At 41.0% G+C, this 18,833-nt stretch overlaps 1 protein-coding gene across 1 annotated transcript in view; it reads right to left on the bottom strand.

Moving 5' to 3' along the window:
• Positions 1-9,770: 9,770 nt before the first annotated feature.
• The window catches only part of Mfap3l (microfibril associated protein 3 like), a 45,009-nt gene continuing 35,946 nt past the window's right edge, over positions 9,771-18,833 (bottom strand). The window contains exon 3 of the mRNA XM_032918416.1: positions 9,771-15,328. Within this exon, the coding sequence (XP_032774307.1) occupies positions 14,397-15,328 (932 nt within the window). The 3' untranslated portion in view covers positions 9,771-14,396. The remainder of the gene's footprint in view (positions 15,329-18,833) is intronic.

The following is an 18,833-nucleotide window of genomic DNA, read 5'->3' on the forward strand; positions in this document are numbered from 1 at the left end:
GGTGTCCATATAGCTGGGTGCCTTCATAGCTGTGTACTCATACTGTCTCAAAAAGTATCTGCTGTGCGGAAAGGAGGTGGCTCTGTTTTGCTTCATCTTTGAGTGACTATAAAGTGCTGATACAGGATGACACACTATGGCATAGAAATAAGTTCAATGTCACACTTTACCTGTCTTGACCTCAGCGGAGATTTCTAATTGTAAAAAAATTGCCTGATTCTGTCAGAAATGAGTGGTCAGAAACCTGTTTAAAAATTAGGCTAAAGTTAAAAAAAAAAAAGAAAATGGGGAAAATTAAGTCATCATGTTTGCTCGATTGAGATCTGATACAGAGCTTTTCACACTCTAACCCAGGCTGAGATGAAACTCACTATGTAGCCTAGCCTTAACTCACAGAAATCATCCCATCATGCCTCTTGAGTGCTTGGGTCACAAGCATGAGTCACCAGTATGGCTATTATTCTTGCAAAGGAGAGATATACTGAGAAAAAACATTGCCATGATCTATTTGTCTGCTGTAACAGCAATACCATAGACTAACTAGTATATAAACAACAGAAAGTTATCTGTCACAGCTCTGGAGACTAGGAACCTTGGCATAAGGTGACAGCAGAGGAGGTATTCAGTGAGCTTTCTCATAGGTAGCACCTTTTTTGTGGGACTCCTCTTGGTAGACAGGGCAAATGATCACCCTTGGGTTCCTTTTTGTATGACCTTGGTCCCATTGTTGAGGGCTTCACTTTCATGAATTAACTCATGAAGTCCCCATTGCCTTACAGTATTACACTATGAATTAGGTTTTTAGGTTTACTAACTTCAGATATATAGAAACATATAGATTGTATGGAGGTACATCTAGAACATGGAGGCCTTTTAAATTTAAAGAAATTCTTTAAAATGTGCTTTTGGGGTTTAGGGTCATACCTCAGTTGCATAGGGCTAATGTTGAAGGCCCTGGGTTTGATCACTAGCACTCTTCTTCATTGGGGTTACTTATTTAATACAGTTCCAACAAATCATGATTAATTGGAAGAAATATTTTCATTTAATCCACATTTAAGAAAGCCAGTAGTCTCTAGGATTTGGGGGGAGGGGAAAGAGGTGTGCAGATGTGGATATGGCTCTAGTCATCCATATGCCAGTTGCTACCATGGGTATGTACATGCATGTTTCTCTATGAGAGTATACATGTGCATGTAGGGGCCAGAGGTCAAGCTTGGCTATTATTTCTCAGGATGCTGTCCACCTTGTCTTTGGGATAAGGCTTCCCACTGGGACCTGGGTTCTTTGTTTAGGCTGACGGATCTTTCTGTTCTGCCTTCCATGCACCACCATGCCTGGCCTTTTACACCAGTGCTGAAGCTTAAACTTAGGTCCTCTGCAAGCACTTTATGGGTTGAGCTATCTCCCTAACTCTAGTTATTTCTTTCTAGCTGCCTACAAGACATGGAGTAAGGAGGAAGAATATTATCATGGAGACAAACTAAAGAAATGGCCAGCTATAGTGAAATATTCTGACATCAAGAAAATGTCAGGAAATGTCAAATCTTGATGAATGAGTAAAAATAAAAATTTAAGACTGTAAAATATATCATGTGCAGAAAGAAGAAACAGAGTACAACTTAGACTGAATCTGAGCTTCATATTTGGAGTGTGGTGTACAGATTTTTATTCTCAACCTCCAGTTATGAATAGCAGTATTACTGAGGAGTCAATTACAAGGAACATTTTTAAGGTTGATGAACCAAAGATTCCAATTGATACATCACGCTCTGAATAAATGAGTATTTAAAAGATGCCTTAATATCACCACTTGACTCAAAGTCTGTCTACTACTCTTAGTGGAGATAATTTCTTGAAAAAGAGCTGACAATTTGATTTTTAAAAACAGTACATCAATGAGCTTATAACCAAATGCTTTAAGCACAAAGGTTCTGTCTGTTGAAGAAATAACAATGGCTAAAACTGAAGAGATTTCTTGACTGAAAATTAGGTAGTGAATATAATTTTTATGATTTTACTGATCAATGTAACTATGCTAACACAGATATGATATGCTACACCTTATAAATTGATTGGGATCTAAGCATGGCTATCCATGGTTCATGGTATGAAGGAGCTGTCTTTTAATTAATATTCTCAGACAGTACAAAGAAGCTGCTTTTTAATATTCTCAGTCTATTTGGCAGCTCCTGTCTTTAGTTTCCAAGAGGCTGGATTCAGGACACTCCCCTGCGCTGAGCAGCGCCATTACCACCAACCTTCTTGAAGTCTCCTTGGAGAGTCAGTGTTGCTCTTGTTAATCTCCTTCAACATTTCTACTACCAGAGATGCTCACATCTCGGAGGGTTAGGTAGTCTAATAAAATCACCCCTTCCCCAACACAAATGAGTGCCTGAAAAAAAAAATGGGAAGCTGAGGAAGACTGTTGCCATGGTTTGAATGTGGAATATCTCTCACCACCTCATGTGTTTGAACACTTAGTCCCCAGATGCTACTATGGAATGTTTTAAGGTCTTTCAGACATGAGGCCTAGTGGGCAGCCACAGAGGCAGGGTTAAAGGGTTATACAGGCCTAGAAGGCCAACTATGCTTCTGCCCTAACATCTGTGTCTCAACTGCCAAAATGACATAACCATTCTCTTTCCTTGCTCTTGCTGTCACAGCCATGAGACACTCCTATTGCCATGCCTTGTCTGTCACTGTGGACAAGGCATGAGTCAAGTCAACCCTTCACACCTTAGATTGTCTTGTGTCAGACCTTGGTCATAGTAATGAGAAAAGTAACTTACAGCCTGGGGATTGTACTAAGGTGCAGGCAGTGATGCAGTATAACAAGATATTGCCATTAGAGAGATTGGGTAAAGGCTTTACTGGACACCTCTTTCGTGAGTCAATGTGAATCTATAGTTATACCAAAATAAGAAGTCTTGTTGAAATACATGTCCCAGTCTTAGAGTGTTCAGATAGAGTTCATCCACATAATACATAAGCAAACACCCATGCTCACAACAGTAGTCAAGATGCAGGTGACAAAGATGATAATGTGTACATTTTTGCCACTAAAATCACATTTGAGCAGCAGGTTAACTCTAAAGTTGGTATTATAAAGCATAGCTAGTCTCCTTTTTTTTAAAGATTGCAAAACCACTTTAATATTGCCATAAGAGTCCTTCAGTCAACAGGAAATGATATAAATGTTTATTCTCTAGCCAAATCTGACTTGTTGAGAAGCTGGATTCTATAAAGCAGTTGGTAGTCACGGTTCTTCCTAAGACTAGAATTACAAGATGTTGTTCAATCATTCCTCTCTTCTTAAAGATTGAAGGTAAGTATAGGCCAGAACAACTTTTCTATTGAAGATCCTGATACTCTCCCTAGCAATGCCTATGGGGCCCTTGAAAAGTCTTTATTTTGCTTGTGTCCTTGACCCTTGGTGTCTTTGTCCTGATGACTCTGTCTTTGTCAACAGTTCATCCTAGTGCTAAATAAATGACGTGTAGGTCTTGTTACCGGTGTTCTTGGTACCTGTGCTGCACACCCTCTGGGCAGCCTCATTTACATCTTCCATGTTAATTGCCAGTTCTGGCCTAGGTCACTGAGAAGAGCAGTGGTTCCTATTTTCAACTATGTAGATATATACCATAGTGTCTTGCTAACCAATATCATTTCATTATCTCTTAGACCCTCTAATAGCAATCTCTCCCTGCCTCATAAGTGACACTGTTGTCTATTAACCAGCTCAGGGCAAAATCAAGAATACTACTCCTCGAAAGTGTTGCGATTCGAGGTGTGAACCAACAGCATCTGGCTTGTATAAGGATGTGAAATGCAGCTATGTTGAACTGTTCAATAAAATCAAAGTACAAAATCCAGGATAAGCTTAGGTTTGAATGTATTCTGCTCTTGTAAAACTGCTAACCAGCAATTTTTATATTTTATTTAACTTTCTTCTGCAGTTAGAAGTGAGTGAGAGCTCATTATGTTTTACTGATTGGGTCTTTGAATAGCAGCAGTATAAATCACAGGATTCCCAAAATAGTTCTGATCACAGAGCCAACTAATAACTAGAGAAAAATGGCAACGTGTCATGTTTAATAACAAGAATCACCAAGTATCTTTCCTTCTCATGAATCTTCCCACCTCTCAGGTCCTCTCAAATGGTTAGAACCATCACAGTTTGGTCAAAAACTGACCTTAGGAAACAGGGCTCAAAGAGGTTGACTATAATTCTAAAAGAGGAACAAAAACTCAGCACCTTTTTAAAATTAAAACAGACAAAACCAAAACTAACAAACAAACAAACAAAAAACAAAGCAAGCAAGCAAACAAAAACAAGTAAAGAACTTCATTTTTGAAAGACTCCAAATATTCCAGAGCGACTGAGAAGATCATGGTCTTCCAACTTAAATCTCTGTTATCCACAGAAGGATATGTCAGTGACCATCTGTGGATTCAGAGTGAGATTTGTGTCACTTGTTTCAGGACCTGCTTTCAGTGGCACCCTGGACTCTCACCCCTATTCCTTTCTTGGAGGGGGTGACCTGTTTGTTTTCTATTACTGTGGTACAGACCATGCATGACCCAAAGCAACTTGGGGAGGAAAGAGAAGGCTCCCGTGTCCCAATCACAGGCTATCACTGAGGGAAGTCAAGGCAAAGACCTGGAGGCAGGAGCTTCAGCAGAGACCACAAAGGAACACTGCTAACCCTGAGTCTTCATGGTGGCACCTCCCGCATCCATCATTAACAGAGGCCACAGGTTTGTCCACAGCAATCTGACGGAGGCAATCCCACAGTTGAGATTCTCCCTTCCCAGATGACTCTGGTTTCTGCCAGCACAGTTGGGGAAATCTTTTGGGCAGCAGATTCCACCTTTAACTTCTCTAGTAGCAAAGAGATGGATTCCCCAGAGTGGGAAGGTGTCCTAAGAATGGTGTCCTAGCTTGTCTGGCAGAGTTCAAGTCTTTATGCTTGTGTATAGGGTGTGTTCCCTTTCTCTCCAGAATTGGTTTAGATTATGGTGGGGGATTAGATAATTCTGACAAGGAAAAGGAAGCTGACTGGCTCCTGACACAGGAGCTCCCCTGGCAGGAGACTTGAAAGGTCAAGAGGGAGGGGTGATAAGTCTTTGACTTGGAGAGGGAGAAGCAAAAGGAAGTTGGTCATTCTAAATGTTAATCTACCTAGGGCCTCTTTTCCCTTTCTCTGTCTGCTGTGATCTTCTTGACTCCCAGTCTTTTGAGTATTCTAGACGTCTTTAGATTTTAGAAGGGGAAATCTAAATCCATACACTAAGGATTTGGAAATTTTATGGTCTGTGTTTTCCACGGAAGCTCCTTTGTGTGGATGTGCTATCCATGTGTTGTCTCAGGATGCCTTCCCTATTAGCTGTAGCTGCTCCGGTTTTACAGTCATCCTGTAAATCCCTCATTGATTCAGCACGTCTGGGTGTGGGAAGTTTGATGGCTACAGAGAGCCATGTGCTTGTCTGAAACACAGCAATTAGCAATTTCAAAGGATTCATAAAAGTAAAACATACTTAATTCCTTCAGTCAGTAGGGAATGAGAGAAGGTATCAAAAAATACTCAGCTGACTCCAAAAAATCCACACAATTTTACATTTGCATTCTTCCTGGGATCTGGCAGTGTTCACGCACATCACCAATGCACCTCAACTCTTGTGAAGACATGAATCGGGATGAGTTGATGACATGGAAAGCTATCCTTTTCACATTGTAAAAAGTCCAGTGGTCACAAAACTCCCCTTTCTTTTTTCCCTACAAAATAATGTAGAACATGGAAGGACTTTATCCCATTATCTGAGGCCTCAAAACTTTCAGTTGTTTGCATCAAAGGCCAGCACCATTCCTTCTAATGAGGGCCGTGTGTGGAGGTGGGTCCCACTTCTTCAGACAGACTTTCTTTTTCTGTTTTGTGTGAGAACCTTGGTTGTTGGGACCCAGAAGGCCCTTGAAGCTTCAAGACTCTGTTTATTGACAAGTCCACCTTACAAGTCAGCAGCACCAACAGGCAGTCCAGCCAGCCATAACTATAAAAAGACTTAGTGTCTCCAGTATGGAAGAACTTTGTACGGACCATGAACAATTCCAAGAGCATGCTTGTACAGGGTCAGCTGACTCCGTTTTTCCTTTTCCTAGTTAAACATAATGTTAACATTTTTAAATTTATTTTTATACTGTTCTTTATGGTGTCTTTCTCCTGTATATTCATGCCCTCTCCTGTATATTCATGCCCTCAGCTTAAGGTCAACTTGTTATTTTTGTTCCTGTTTTTTTTTCTTAACTTGTTCCTTCTCTATAATCTTGTGATTCAGATGTCATAAACTGTTTCCATTGTTTTTTGGTATGTTACAGGAAGAGTCTGACTATAAACCCATAACATGTACCATTCCTGGGATCGTAAAAATAACTGTAAAATTCCACTTTTGCAATTACTTGCTTGCTTGCTAAGAAGAGGTTTCCCTGCCTTTGGGTCTGAGCTGATTCCTTCTCCTACTAAGAGAGACTACACGATTGGCTGGGCCTCAAATAAAATGTTTTTTACCTTGCAATATCTTAGTGTTAGATCCTGGAATTCAGCACCATAGCATGCTGTGCAGTATTTATAAGAAACAAGAAAAGGGCTCCTAATTTTGCTAGTCCCCCTAACTCAGGTGATCTGTTTCGTTTACTGGGTTATCTAGTCTATTGTGAATTTTAAAGTCAGAGTCAAATATAGGAAAATCCATTCTATTTAGTGAATGGAAATGAGAGCATGACCACTCCTAGGTATGGCCGAGGAGGTTTTTATTGTAGATGTGAGGGAGAACAGCCAGGAAAGTCCAGGCTGAACATGGCCAGCAGTAGGTGGTGGGCGAGGGGGGATAAGAAAGGAAGAGAGAGGGAGGAGGAGAGAGGACAAATGGATGAAGAGAGGAGCTGAGAACCAAGAGAGCATGTGTCCAAAATGGCTGAGTTATATAGGAAAGAGAAGCCAGTTGGGGAGGAAGCAGAGGGCCTGGAGAGGTTTAGGGCAAGGGTCAAAGGTGAGAAGTGCTGAGAGTCAGGACTTTGTAACAGGCACTTGAGATGCTGGGGGAGTCTTTGGTGTGTTAATAGGCTCCTAGGTTAGCCCCTTGTGCAAGGTCTCCTTTCAATCAGTTGCAAGCACTCATCAAAATAATTTATCTTTGTGATAAATATTGGGCAAGAAGCAGAAAACACAGGAATAATGATCAACTGAGTCAGATTCATTGGCTTGAGAAAGTCACATTACCATATTAAATCTCATTTTGAATTTAAGTGTATTTAGTATTTATTATCCTAGAAAATTATTTTAGCATTGATTTCCCCTAACATTATAAAGGCAGTTAGTGCTGGCTATTTAACAAGTATCTTGATATAACATATAAGACAGACTTTTTTTTCCAAGTTGCTTCTACTAAATTTTTGAAAACATAAGTGATAAATCTGTAGTAAATCTATAGATCTATTTCTTCCCAACTGTTAAACAGAGTTTAAGAATAGATTGGTGCAGAAGTCTGAGGACAATTTTATTAGGGAAAATCAAACAAGCAAACAATCCCCACAAACAAATAACAAACAAACAAACAAACAAAAATACAAACCACTCATGTCAGGCAGGCTTTAAATATCAGCAGCTGACCAAGAAAGGACAGAAGAGGAGAGAAGGTAAAACCTCACACCATTTAAGCAAGCAATGAGGTCAGACATATATATGTCAGATAAGCACGTGGAGACAAATGACAAGAGTTGACCTGACCAGCCAATCAGATGGCACCAGGAAAAGGGGCCAGATGTCATGGACCCATGGGACATGGGTGGAGGTATAAAAGCACCCCCCAATCCTGCAATAAATGAGTCTGTTTCCACTTCTCACCCAAATCCCGGAGTCTGTGTTGTTGGTTCTGCACCTTCTTACCCCGTACCCTCAAGGACCATCCTGAGGGGCCAAGGGCTAGGGTAACACTGGTCAACATCCAGAAGAGATGTTGTGCCATTCTGACTCAGCCTCCCAGAAGGCAGGCAGACCCAAATGAAGCTTCTCTGGGGTGGGGGTGGGGGTGGGGTGGGAGAATGGGAGAATTCCTGGGAAGGAAAAGTATAGCCTCTCATTCAAAGGAAAATTATTCTATCTCTAGCACAGCTTAAGGTGAGTCCTCTTTCTTAGGGGTGCTCACACAACCAGGTGATTGACTGGCCCTAACTGGAATGTAAGGTCTTCACTGGGGTCAGAGATTCATTCTCTTGTCTAGTTGTTTTAATGGGTTTTTATTGCTACTGGAACTATGGTTTGAATGTAGCTGTGTCCCCCAACATTTCATGCTAGAGGTTTCAACCTCAGTGTGGTGGTAGTGGGACTTCAAAGAGATGGAGCATAGTGGGTCACTGGAGCGTGTATTCTCAGAAGGGGGGAAGGTCCTCCTTGTCTTCTGGTTCTGAGATATGATCTTTCCATCTACAATCCCACCATTGCTATCCATGTGAGAGGGAACAGCTCAGGTGGGTTCTGCATAGATCACTATGCTCTTTCCAGGAGCCAACATTGTGAGCTAACCAAACCTGTTCTTTATAGTTGGCCTGCATCCTCATAGCATGAAAAACACTAAGAAAAAAAGCCATTCCAGAACTCGCATTCTCCACATGGCACAGCTAATGTAATAGTGTCAGAAGTGCTCAGTCTTTTGTTATAATCTTCTATGTCGTGTGCATTAAATTTGGGTTGTGTTGCCAGTAAAGAAGACAGTTTATTATGGAAGAATCAAGTCATGCTTCCCTCTCAAAGGACCACTGGAGACAAACATTAAAGATTTTTGACTCAGCACCTAAAAAACAGAATATTTAACTTCGAGGGTAGAGGGTTCTCCCTTGTAATTCCAAGCAGAGGAACTACTTGTCAGTGATGTCCCAGGGAAGACTTTATCTGCCAGCCTGTTGCTTGCTTTTCACCTCTCCAACTATATGCTTCTTTGAAAGTCACAAACATTGAACTCAACCATATCCCCTATGAACACAGCATTCCAGAACCTGAAAAAAATATCATCGGTACTTGTTTGGGTCTTTATGATACAGATCAGCTCAAGTTTACCAGTGCAACCTTTCTCATTTCTCTGCCATTGTGGTGCAGCGGACACTGTGCTCATTAGTGCCAATGTAACTCTCTTAAATCTCTTTGTTGTTCAAGCAAAAGCACAGATGGATGCTATATGCAATGAATCTTGGGTAACACAAATATTGTATCCAGTCTACCTATAGTAGTAATTGGTCTATCTGTAGCAGAACATTCTAGTTCTTTTCCACAGTTTTGAGTTTTTCTTACTCACCCCACATGCCATCAAAAAGGATTGGAGCTTCTGCAGTTTACTTGATCATGAGGGACCTACTCAGTGAGTCTTTGGCTTCAACCCAGCTCTGGTGGTGTTCAGGTGATTCAAAGAATCTCTACTACAGATACATTCTGCCTGTGTGATGTTTGAGTGGTGGGAGTTTCCTGGTCCAAATTAATTCCAGAAGGATTCTCTATTTGATGGTATGGCTAAAATTTATATGGTGGCGACAAGCTGTTCTATAAGTTTGTCAGCGTAGAGCTCTGAACTAGGAAACAAATTAATTCATTCTCCACATATCCCAAAAAGCACTGCAGGTGCAAAAAAAAAAGGTGGGGGAATGGGAACAGATTTCATCTTATTTGCAAGGTAATTCAGGTCACACTTAAGTGCTCTTCAGGTAAGATGACACACACAGCACACACCTGTGTAAACCCTTTATTAAAGCAACAGACTACAGGATGGATCACAAGCCATGGTTTCTTTTTACTACAGTGAGATCAACTCCTATCTTAGTCACTTGTTTATAGCTTTAAATTATTTCCTATCTCTTCCTGATAACATCTTCCATCTCATTTCTCATTTCCAGTTTAACAAAGAATGTTCAGAATGAGTGAAGCACAGTAAACCAAAAAGAGATGTGAACATATTCTCTGAAACCAACTCACTGTTCATGGATCTGTAGTATTAGAGATACATTTTGAGGCTTTTATAATTGGTTAAATCATAAAATTATTTTTTGCATAATGTTCTTAGAATTGTTTACTTTCTAGCTTTATTCTAGCTATTTTTAGTGATTGTAGTATTCTCAGTGATAGCCCACTTTACATGCCCATTTTTAAAGAAAAAAAGTCATTTAAACAGCATCCTTCATACATGAGATTTTCCTTGTATAATAATCAAACACTTGTCTTCTGCAAAATATAATAAATAATTATGTATTATTTGATTATTTTACCCACAAATGATTTGTTTCATCAAAACCTGTTAATCTCTGAAGAAATCATAAAAGGGTCACTAGGAAAATGAACTTAGTTATTGGTTTGAAGGCTTTATTGGTGAAATGTAAAATCAATATCTTAAAGTTAATAGATGTTCAAAACCGTGTGCATGTGTGTGTGTAAATATATAATGGAGTTTGAGTGGTATTTAAAGACTACCAGTAAGTATTTAAGAAGCAACAGTAGAAACAGAAACTATGTAGGGGGTTTCTAAGAAGATATGCTAAGACATATGAGGAAAGCAGTTGAATGTACTGAGAAAATAGTGTTTTTAAAGAGACTTTGATGACCATTTCTTACCAAATGAAAACATTGAAAGGAAATCCCTAGTTCTTGTAACCACTGGGACTGCCATTTAAAAGTTCTAACAGTGATAAACATACTACTTCAAACCATGTAAGAAAAGGTAACTGATTTGATTTTCTAGAACACTTCTTCCAGTGCCACATGGGGATCCCCAAAGTCACCAACAGTAGCTACACTAAATGTCCACCGTGCCTGTTCAAAACATGCAAGCATTCATTCATTCCTCATGCCCTACCCTTTGTGTGCAACAGAACTGAGCAGATGCCGCATCCCAGTGAGCAGCACCCGAGCCTGGGATTTAAAGCCCTCAGCCTGTTAACGGATTTACATCAGCCATAACTCGTTCATTCCTGTGCCTTTCTCACTGGCTCTCTTTTGCCCTTTTGAAGGATGCGCTCAGTTCAAAGACAAACAAGATAACGAAGGGAAAGAGAGTCTGAGAGCCACTGTGTAGGATATCAGGCCTTTCAATCTTCCCTGTGAAAAAGTAATGTTTGTAAGCACCCCAGACATTCTGGCTGTAATGACGAAACAGTGTTTGGCTTGGGTGGGAACATTCAGGTATTTCTAGAGCAATTTATATACATTATGTATGACATATATCACATTTGGTTCCTAGAGATTTTAGTCAAGTATTAGTATTTCTTTTTGCCAACTGTGATGTACAAAAAGATGAGAACAACAGATGTGCTCTAAAGATATGAAAATATAAATATATAAAACAAACCATTATAAATTACATAGATTTTTTCCCCATATAAAATTTTGGGTATTTTTCCCATTCAGAATAAATACCATCCAAGCTTATAGATTATCTAAGAGAATTAAATATGCATATTATGTGAATCATTTTCGGAATTTCAAGAAAAAAAATTGCTAGAGGTATAACCAAGATGAGTCAGAAACCAGAAACGGATTTTTTTTTCAAAGAATGACTATAACAGATCCAAAGATTGGGATTAAATGTTGAGTGCTGGGACTGAATGTTGCACTTTTAAAACTGCCCAAATGAGTCCGTTTTGCACACACATGGACGTGTGTATGGTTAATGGGACTCCATGAAGAATTCTAATGTGAATGGTTCACTTTCGGGAGAAACTCTCAGTTGAGTTGTTATGAAGTCTTCTACATTTCATATTCTCATGAGAGGCTATTCTCGTTTTGGAAGGTTTTGCAGAGGGATGTACGGAGCATAGAATCTGGATAGAGAAATTCCATATGAAGCCAAGCTCCCTTTAAGGTAGAACATCTGATGCCTTAAAGAGGAAGGTTTGAAAAAATCATCCCCTTACTCTCCGTCCCACTGCAGGCTAAAGAATCCAAATCAATCTGGAACATTCTTTGGTCATACCTCTCAGCTCCTGTTTCATAGTAAATATGCCTCCTTTAGCTTACTCTCCTAAATCAGTATCTGTACGGAGTGGGTTCCTTGCCCTGCAGTTTCCATGGGGGAATTCTATACATGAGTTTGGATGGGTGAGAACTGAATAGAACAGAGGTCACGTATCATCACAAAACATTCAGTAGTTAGTCCCTGTTGGTACTCTGGGCATATATAGCAAAAGTGAGTATTTGTCACTCTTCATGAAAGTCATAAACTGTATATTCTAAGAGCTGGGAATAAAAGTTTTCCTCAGTATAACTGTGTAAAGCCCTCATCCAGAGAGCCCCCAAAAAAGTCATGGCTTCTTATGGCTACAGGCTACCGGTTTCTTTATGTGATCCATAAGCCATTTGAATTAGGAGCCAATAAGGAATTTCTCATAAAGGGTAAATCTGACCAAACTCCAAGTCTTGTCAGATTGCTTTCCATACAAATTGTCGATAATCTTGTCCCGATCACTTCTGCAGACAATCCTACTACCCTCACTTATAGACACACCTGCTGTGAGCTCAGGTCACACAAGCACCTCACCTAACGTAACCACTTTTGTCCCATTGACTTAAAAGGATCATTACAGTTTGAAGACTTCCCACAAAATCCTTAGGGAGCTTCAAGGGCTATCTACTCTACCAGCCGGTACCAGCATAGTCTAAGAAAGCAGTCGTCTATGGCCACTTCCTCTGATGGTGATTACCTGGTCATTAAACATCTGGGTCTGTTTTGATAACCCATGCAGCCTCTGAAGTCACAACTCCATCGTGCCCACCATATACTATGCGGCCTCTGATACCTGTTGTAAAGCTTTAGTCTTCCTTGTTTGTATTTAAAAATAAAATAACAGCACTCACCATCCTTACTGAGATTAAATCAGAGAAGAGGACCTCGTAATTTATTTTTGGTGGGGAACGATTCTCAGTTTTGGTGAAACTTTCATTTGGCTCCTTTTCATTTGAGTAAGTAACACAGCTTAAAACTGGCTTGGTAACCCAGAGATGAAAGCAAAAAAGTCTTTAAAATAATCATGATGGTCAGAGTTCATTCCACTTTGCCCTGTCTTACAGAGAGGAAAACTGAGGCCCAGACTTACCAAACATCTGGTTATTGGCACAGTCAAGTATTAAACCTCTGGATGGCTGGTTTGTCTTTTTTCTCTAATATCAAGCTACCTTACACATACTGCATTTTAGTGGGACAAATAATTCAATCATTTCAGGATAAAAATCATCTATTTTCTTATCCTCATCTTGCAATGACCAACAAGTCAAGTGTGTAGTCTAAAGGGGACCTGGTTATGCTGTTCACAGAGCCTCTAGTTGCTGCCTTAAATCTACTGCAGAGCTGACCATACCCTATGGGTCGTCCAAGGCTTTGTGGGAAGCTGACACACTGTACCTACAGGAAATCACCAGACACCTCTGTCTTTGGAAGCAAATCTTCCAGGGAAAGAACCTGTCTTCGTTTGGTTTTACACCTCCATGTAAACCACTTTCATGAGTGCTGACAGTAGAGTTAAGCGTTTACAATCTTGCTGTACACCACAGCTGAATGCTCTCAGAACTGGACAGGTAAACATTTTTATTTGACTCTTAAAGTGCTATCTAGGGGCAAAGTTTTTCTCAGTTTTACAATAGCAGCTTCATTGAAAACAAAAAGTATATGAAAAATAGATGTGAGGTTATTAATTTTTTTTCAAGAGAATATTAAGGAAAAGAAAAAGGAGTGCTGCAACTACTTTGCAGCATTACACATGACTTACATATGTCAGCCGTGTCAGTGACTGACACCCAGGATTCTGAGGTCAACCTACTAAGAGAAAATAAGGACAAAGGTGACACAGAAGATTCCAGCAGAAAGAGCAATTAATATTAATATAATAACTACTCCATTAGAAAAGAATGGCGAAGATAATGAAAACGAAAAATAAAGTGCAACAAACCCATGGTGAGCATTTGCTACTGTAGCAGACCTGTAATTTTCAAAGGAAAAGCAATGCAGTACGCGTTAGACAGGGTTCCTGAACTGAGAACAGCTTATGACAACAGTGTACTCTTGGCCAGAAGGGCATCACCAATTAAGGAATTTGGCAGAGAATGGCCTCTACAACTTAGATCACACGGACAGACCCCTGCTCCGTCTTATCAGTTCTGTACCCCAGCACTCCAGATTTTTTTTCTACTGGGGTGATTCCAGTCACATGAGCTCCATGCAGGTGTCTTCCCTCTTGCTGGGGGAGGGGGCGTCACTCTTACCTAAGGGATGAGCGTCTCCTGGTAAGGCTTAGCGGCAAGTGCATACTACATTTGTATTAAGGAGCAGCCCCTGATTTTCTTGATATGCATAGCTTTTCGGAGTTAAGATTAGACATGGCTTTCGTAAATAATGCAGGTGTTTCTGTCACATGTCACTGCTGGCTCTGTTGTTTCTAGGTGTGCTGGTGGCAGTTCTCGTTCTGGTGCCTCTACAGGTGACGCCTCCTCAGATGTCAGCTCTGTGGTCGTTATGTCTGTGGATGGCTCTGCAGTCTCTGGGGAATGTTCCTCCGATGGTTCTGTCACCTCTTCATCTTTGACCTCAAGGTTTTCTCCCTCCTGATCATCCACATGGTCCTTTTTGGACTGGGGGTGAACTGAAACCTTGATGGCAATCTGCTGCGGCTGTTCATGCAATGACGAAGCGTCTGAGTCAGCTGTGGGGGACTCGCTTCGCTTCAGAGAGTTGGGGATTGTGTATACCTCATCCCTATCCTGGGCTTCCTGGCCTTCCGGGGTATGCCGCACAAAATTCTGCCCCTGCTCCTCCAGCCCAACCACCTCCATGATCTCCTCCATGATCGTCCTGCAGTTCATGATGAGGGGAGGCAGGGGCACGCTCCTGGCCAGCTCTTCAATGTACCTAGCAAATTCCATGGTCTTGAACTGAGTCACTTTGGCGAGCTCTAGAGTTTTGGCTGAGGTTATGATGGGGATGCGTTTCGCAATCTCGAAAGCCTTCTGCAGCTTCTCTGCGCCTTCTGTCCTAAAGAACTCATTGATGGCTTTCTCAGTCTTCTTCAGGTGGCTGCTCATCATACACAGGCGGGTGATGTTGAGGATCATGACGATGGTGAAGGCCACGAGGCACACAACCATATAGTACACACCCATGTCTCCGGAGGTAAAGATGACCCTCAGGGTCACCGTGTTGTTTACAGTGCCATAGATGTTAGACGCCACACATGTGTATTTGCCTCTGTCTGAGAAAGACACCTTGGTGATGTTCAGGAGGCCGCCATCCAGCATTTGCCATTTTCCTGTCAGGAGGGAGGGAAGAGATTTCAACAACGAGTATATGATTTCCATAGCCACATAATCTTATGCCTATCTAAAAACATCTAAGGGGGCTGATGACAATGTCTCACATGTAACAGACGTGCCTGTGGTATACTTGTGACACCGTCCTATTCATGTCTTCTGGGACATTTTAAGGAAGCACTAATATTGGACCTATATTATGGGCAAGATAACTAAGGCATAGTTGACAAGTTTATGAAGATTACCTATTTAGCAGTAGTATATATAACTAGATCATGGGTGTGTACTTGAAAAGCTGTCTTCTTTTTCCTTCCCCTGATTCTTTTTGTGGTGACAAGGTTCAAATTCAGGGACTCAAACATGCTAGGCAAATGCTCTACCAATGGCCTACATCCCTAGTCTTGAGTGCCCCACTGTCCCATATCACTGACAATTTTATGTTCTCCTTTTGTTGTTGTCATCAATAATCCCCTCATTCCAATTAGTTCTGTCTGTATATGGGTGTGGGGACATTCGCTGGAGTTCGGGCAGTCTACCAGAGCAAAGTCCCATAAGGAGTGGAACTTCCTTAGTAGACAAGGTTACCTATTGCTAACTACCAACTATAGTGTAGAATTCCAAATCTTGGTGGTAAATAAGAAATTTAAGAATTTTAAGAATGAGTTCCTTAAGGTACCATGAGCCTTTCTACCTGGACTGGGAGCAGATCTTCACTGAAACACACTTTATAGAGGAGGTTGAGGCCTGTTGGAATGGAGAACATTTAGGTTCACCATAAAACCTGGAAAGAATCATTAAATCATAATCGTTTGCTTGGGCAACTTATATTTGGAATTGATATCATCCTTCTGTGACTTCATAAACATAATTTATGTCATGAATTTTGAGATGAACCAACCAGAGAAGGTGGGATCATTTAACACAGCTTTAAGTTATCTACTGTTACCATGAATCTGACTGCTGCTTCTCATCACAGTAGCAGCTTTAACTTACAATTACGTCTAATGAGGTTGGGACTAGCTCAACTACTTCTAATGGCAGGGCCCATGCCTTAGCTTCACAAGTTCAAGGCCCAGCATTCTTAACTTCTAGAGCTTGTAAACAGCTGGGGTCTCAGAGGACTACTGTAATCCACAGACCACATGAAGCTCAAGAAGAAGAAGGACCAAAGTGCGGATGCTTCAGTCCTTTTTAAAAAGGAAACAAAAATATTCATGGGAGGGGATATGGAGGCAAAGTTTGGAGCAGAGACTGAAGGAATGGCCATTCAGAGCCTGCGCCACCTGGGGATCCAGCCCCCCCCCCCACATCTCCACCAAAACTAGACAATATTGATAAAGCCAAGAAGTGCTTGCTGACAGGAGCTTGATATAGCTATCTCCTGAGAGGCTCAGCCAGAGCACGACAAATACAGAGGCGAATGCTAGCAGCAAACCAATGAACTGAGAACAGGGTCCCCGTTGGAGGAATTAGAGAAAGCATTGAAGGAGCTGAAAGGGCTTACAATCCCATAAGAACAACAATACCAACCAACCAGAGCTCCCAGGGACTAAACCACTACCCAAAGAGTACACATGGACAGACTCATGGCTCCAGCTGCATATGTAACAGAGGATGGCTTTGTTGGACACCAATGAGAAGCCCTTGGTCCTGCCAAGGCTGGACCCGCCCATTGTAGGGGAATGTCAGGGTGGGGAGTTGGGAAGGGGGAGTGATTGGGGAGGGGGAACACCACTATGAAATAAGGGGGAGGGGGTGGGGATAGGGGCCTTATGAATGTGAAACTCGGAAAGGGAATAACATTTAAAATGTAAATAAAAATATCCAATAAGAAAAAAAGGACTGCTGTATGGGGTTTCAGATGATCTGGTGTCCTCTAAGCCAAGGGACATGTATAAAAAGGCTAGATTCACCAATGTGGTTCTTTCCTGGGGTCACAGCACCTCCTGTTGCCCACTGTGATGACTCTAGCAGGAGGCCCCCACTAAGATGCTGTCAATCTTTGCCTTCTGAAAAGACATGTGCAAAGGTTGGCTCCTGGGGTCCCCAAGTAACCCTGTTTAACAATCCGGCCAGCGAACTTCCCCTAAGAGTAGAAAAGGCTGGCCTAAAATGTCTAGTGATTTCAGTTTCTTGTGAATTCGCACACACAGACAAACCCAGCATGTGGTCCACGATAGCCTGACAGTCGTCTATTCAGATGCAGCTAAGGTAACCTTTCATTCCCCAAGCATGAATTTTAATCTTTCTGCTGAAGATTTAGCTGCATATACAATGACCAGAGAAACTGCTTTATCTATTTATTTTCCTGTAGCATGCATGTTTCATGTAGACTACAGCAGGGACAGGGAAAGAGTACCCTAACATGAACAGTTTATTCAACACGAATGTGCTGCGTTTAGCAGAGACTAGCCTTGGAAAGTGTTCTTATATCATCTGCCTTCTTTCTGTTGGACATAGGATGGGTGAGGAGAGTCAGAAATGAGTAGGTCAGTCTGCTTGTCTCCACTCCACCACTTTTCTACACCCATTACCTGGAGAAATTATTATAAACACAAAGCTTGCACTTGGGGTAGGAGAAAGCTGGAGATTAGTAAACTAGGGACAGAGGTGCCTGATGGAAGTTAACAAAAGCTTCCTTCCCATACTCAATAGGCTTAGTGAAATTCCATCCACTTTCACAGGAAGAGAAAATGCAAAGATACACAGTAGCTACAAGGAATGTTTTCCTCTACTGAGTATTTTTAAATGTTCTGAATTTGACCTTTATACTTTTTCCAGACATACTTAAATTTTTCTACTGACTCCCATTTATCTACTCTTGGGCCAAGCAGTTAAATTCGGACATGCAAACACTTTGAAAGTGTCTTCTTGTGCTGTTAGGAGGAGTGTAGTTTGGTGTCAAAAATAACCTCATTTGTTGCTCTCTGCAGTTGATCATGGGGAACGACTGCTTACAAATATATATTATGGTTTGTAACTCAGAACTCCGATTCCTTAAACTAACATCTCTTAAATAATATGTCCAACATTTAAAGATCTCATTTATTCTTTTAAAAAGCATTTATTTATTTATTTATTTATTTATTTATTTATTTGTAGGTATATGAACCTACACGAGTTTATGTGCACCATATGTACACGCAAGAAAGCCAGAGAAGGGAGTCTAGTCAGGTCTATGGAGCTGGAGTTACAGAGTTATGAGTTACCATGTGGGTTCTGGGAACAAATCTAGCCTCTCTATAGGAGCAATAAGTGCCCTGAACTGCCAAGCCATCTCTTCCAACCCTGTTTGTCTTCAAACTTTGAAGTCCAAACACATATGTATGAAATGAGCATTATGATTTAACCCTAAGAAACAACAAATAGAAACACATGTACTGTGATCCCCAAAGAATTTGATCTTTCACCATTACTTTAGTTAAATAGCAGCTATTTCCTTTCCAACCTAGGACACTGACACATCATTCTAGTTCTTGAAACCAACAGCATGTTTGTTTTATG

The sequence above is a fragment of the Rattus rattus genome, chromosome 13 (assembly GCF_011064425.1).
Source record: "Rattus rattus isolate New Zealand chromosome 13, Rrattus_CSIRO_v1, whole genome shotgun sequence".
Lineage (NCBI taxonomy): Eukaryota > Metazoa > Chordata > Mammalia > Rodentia > Muridae > Rattus > Rattus rattus.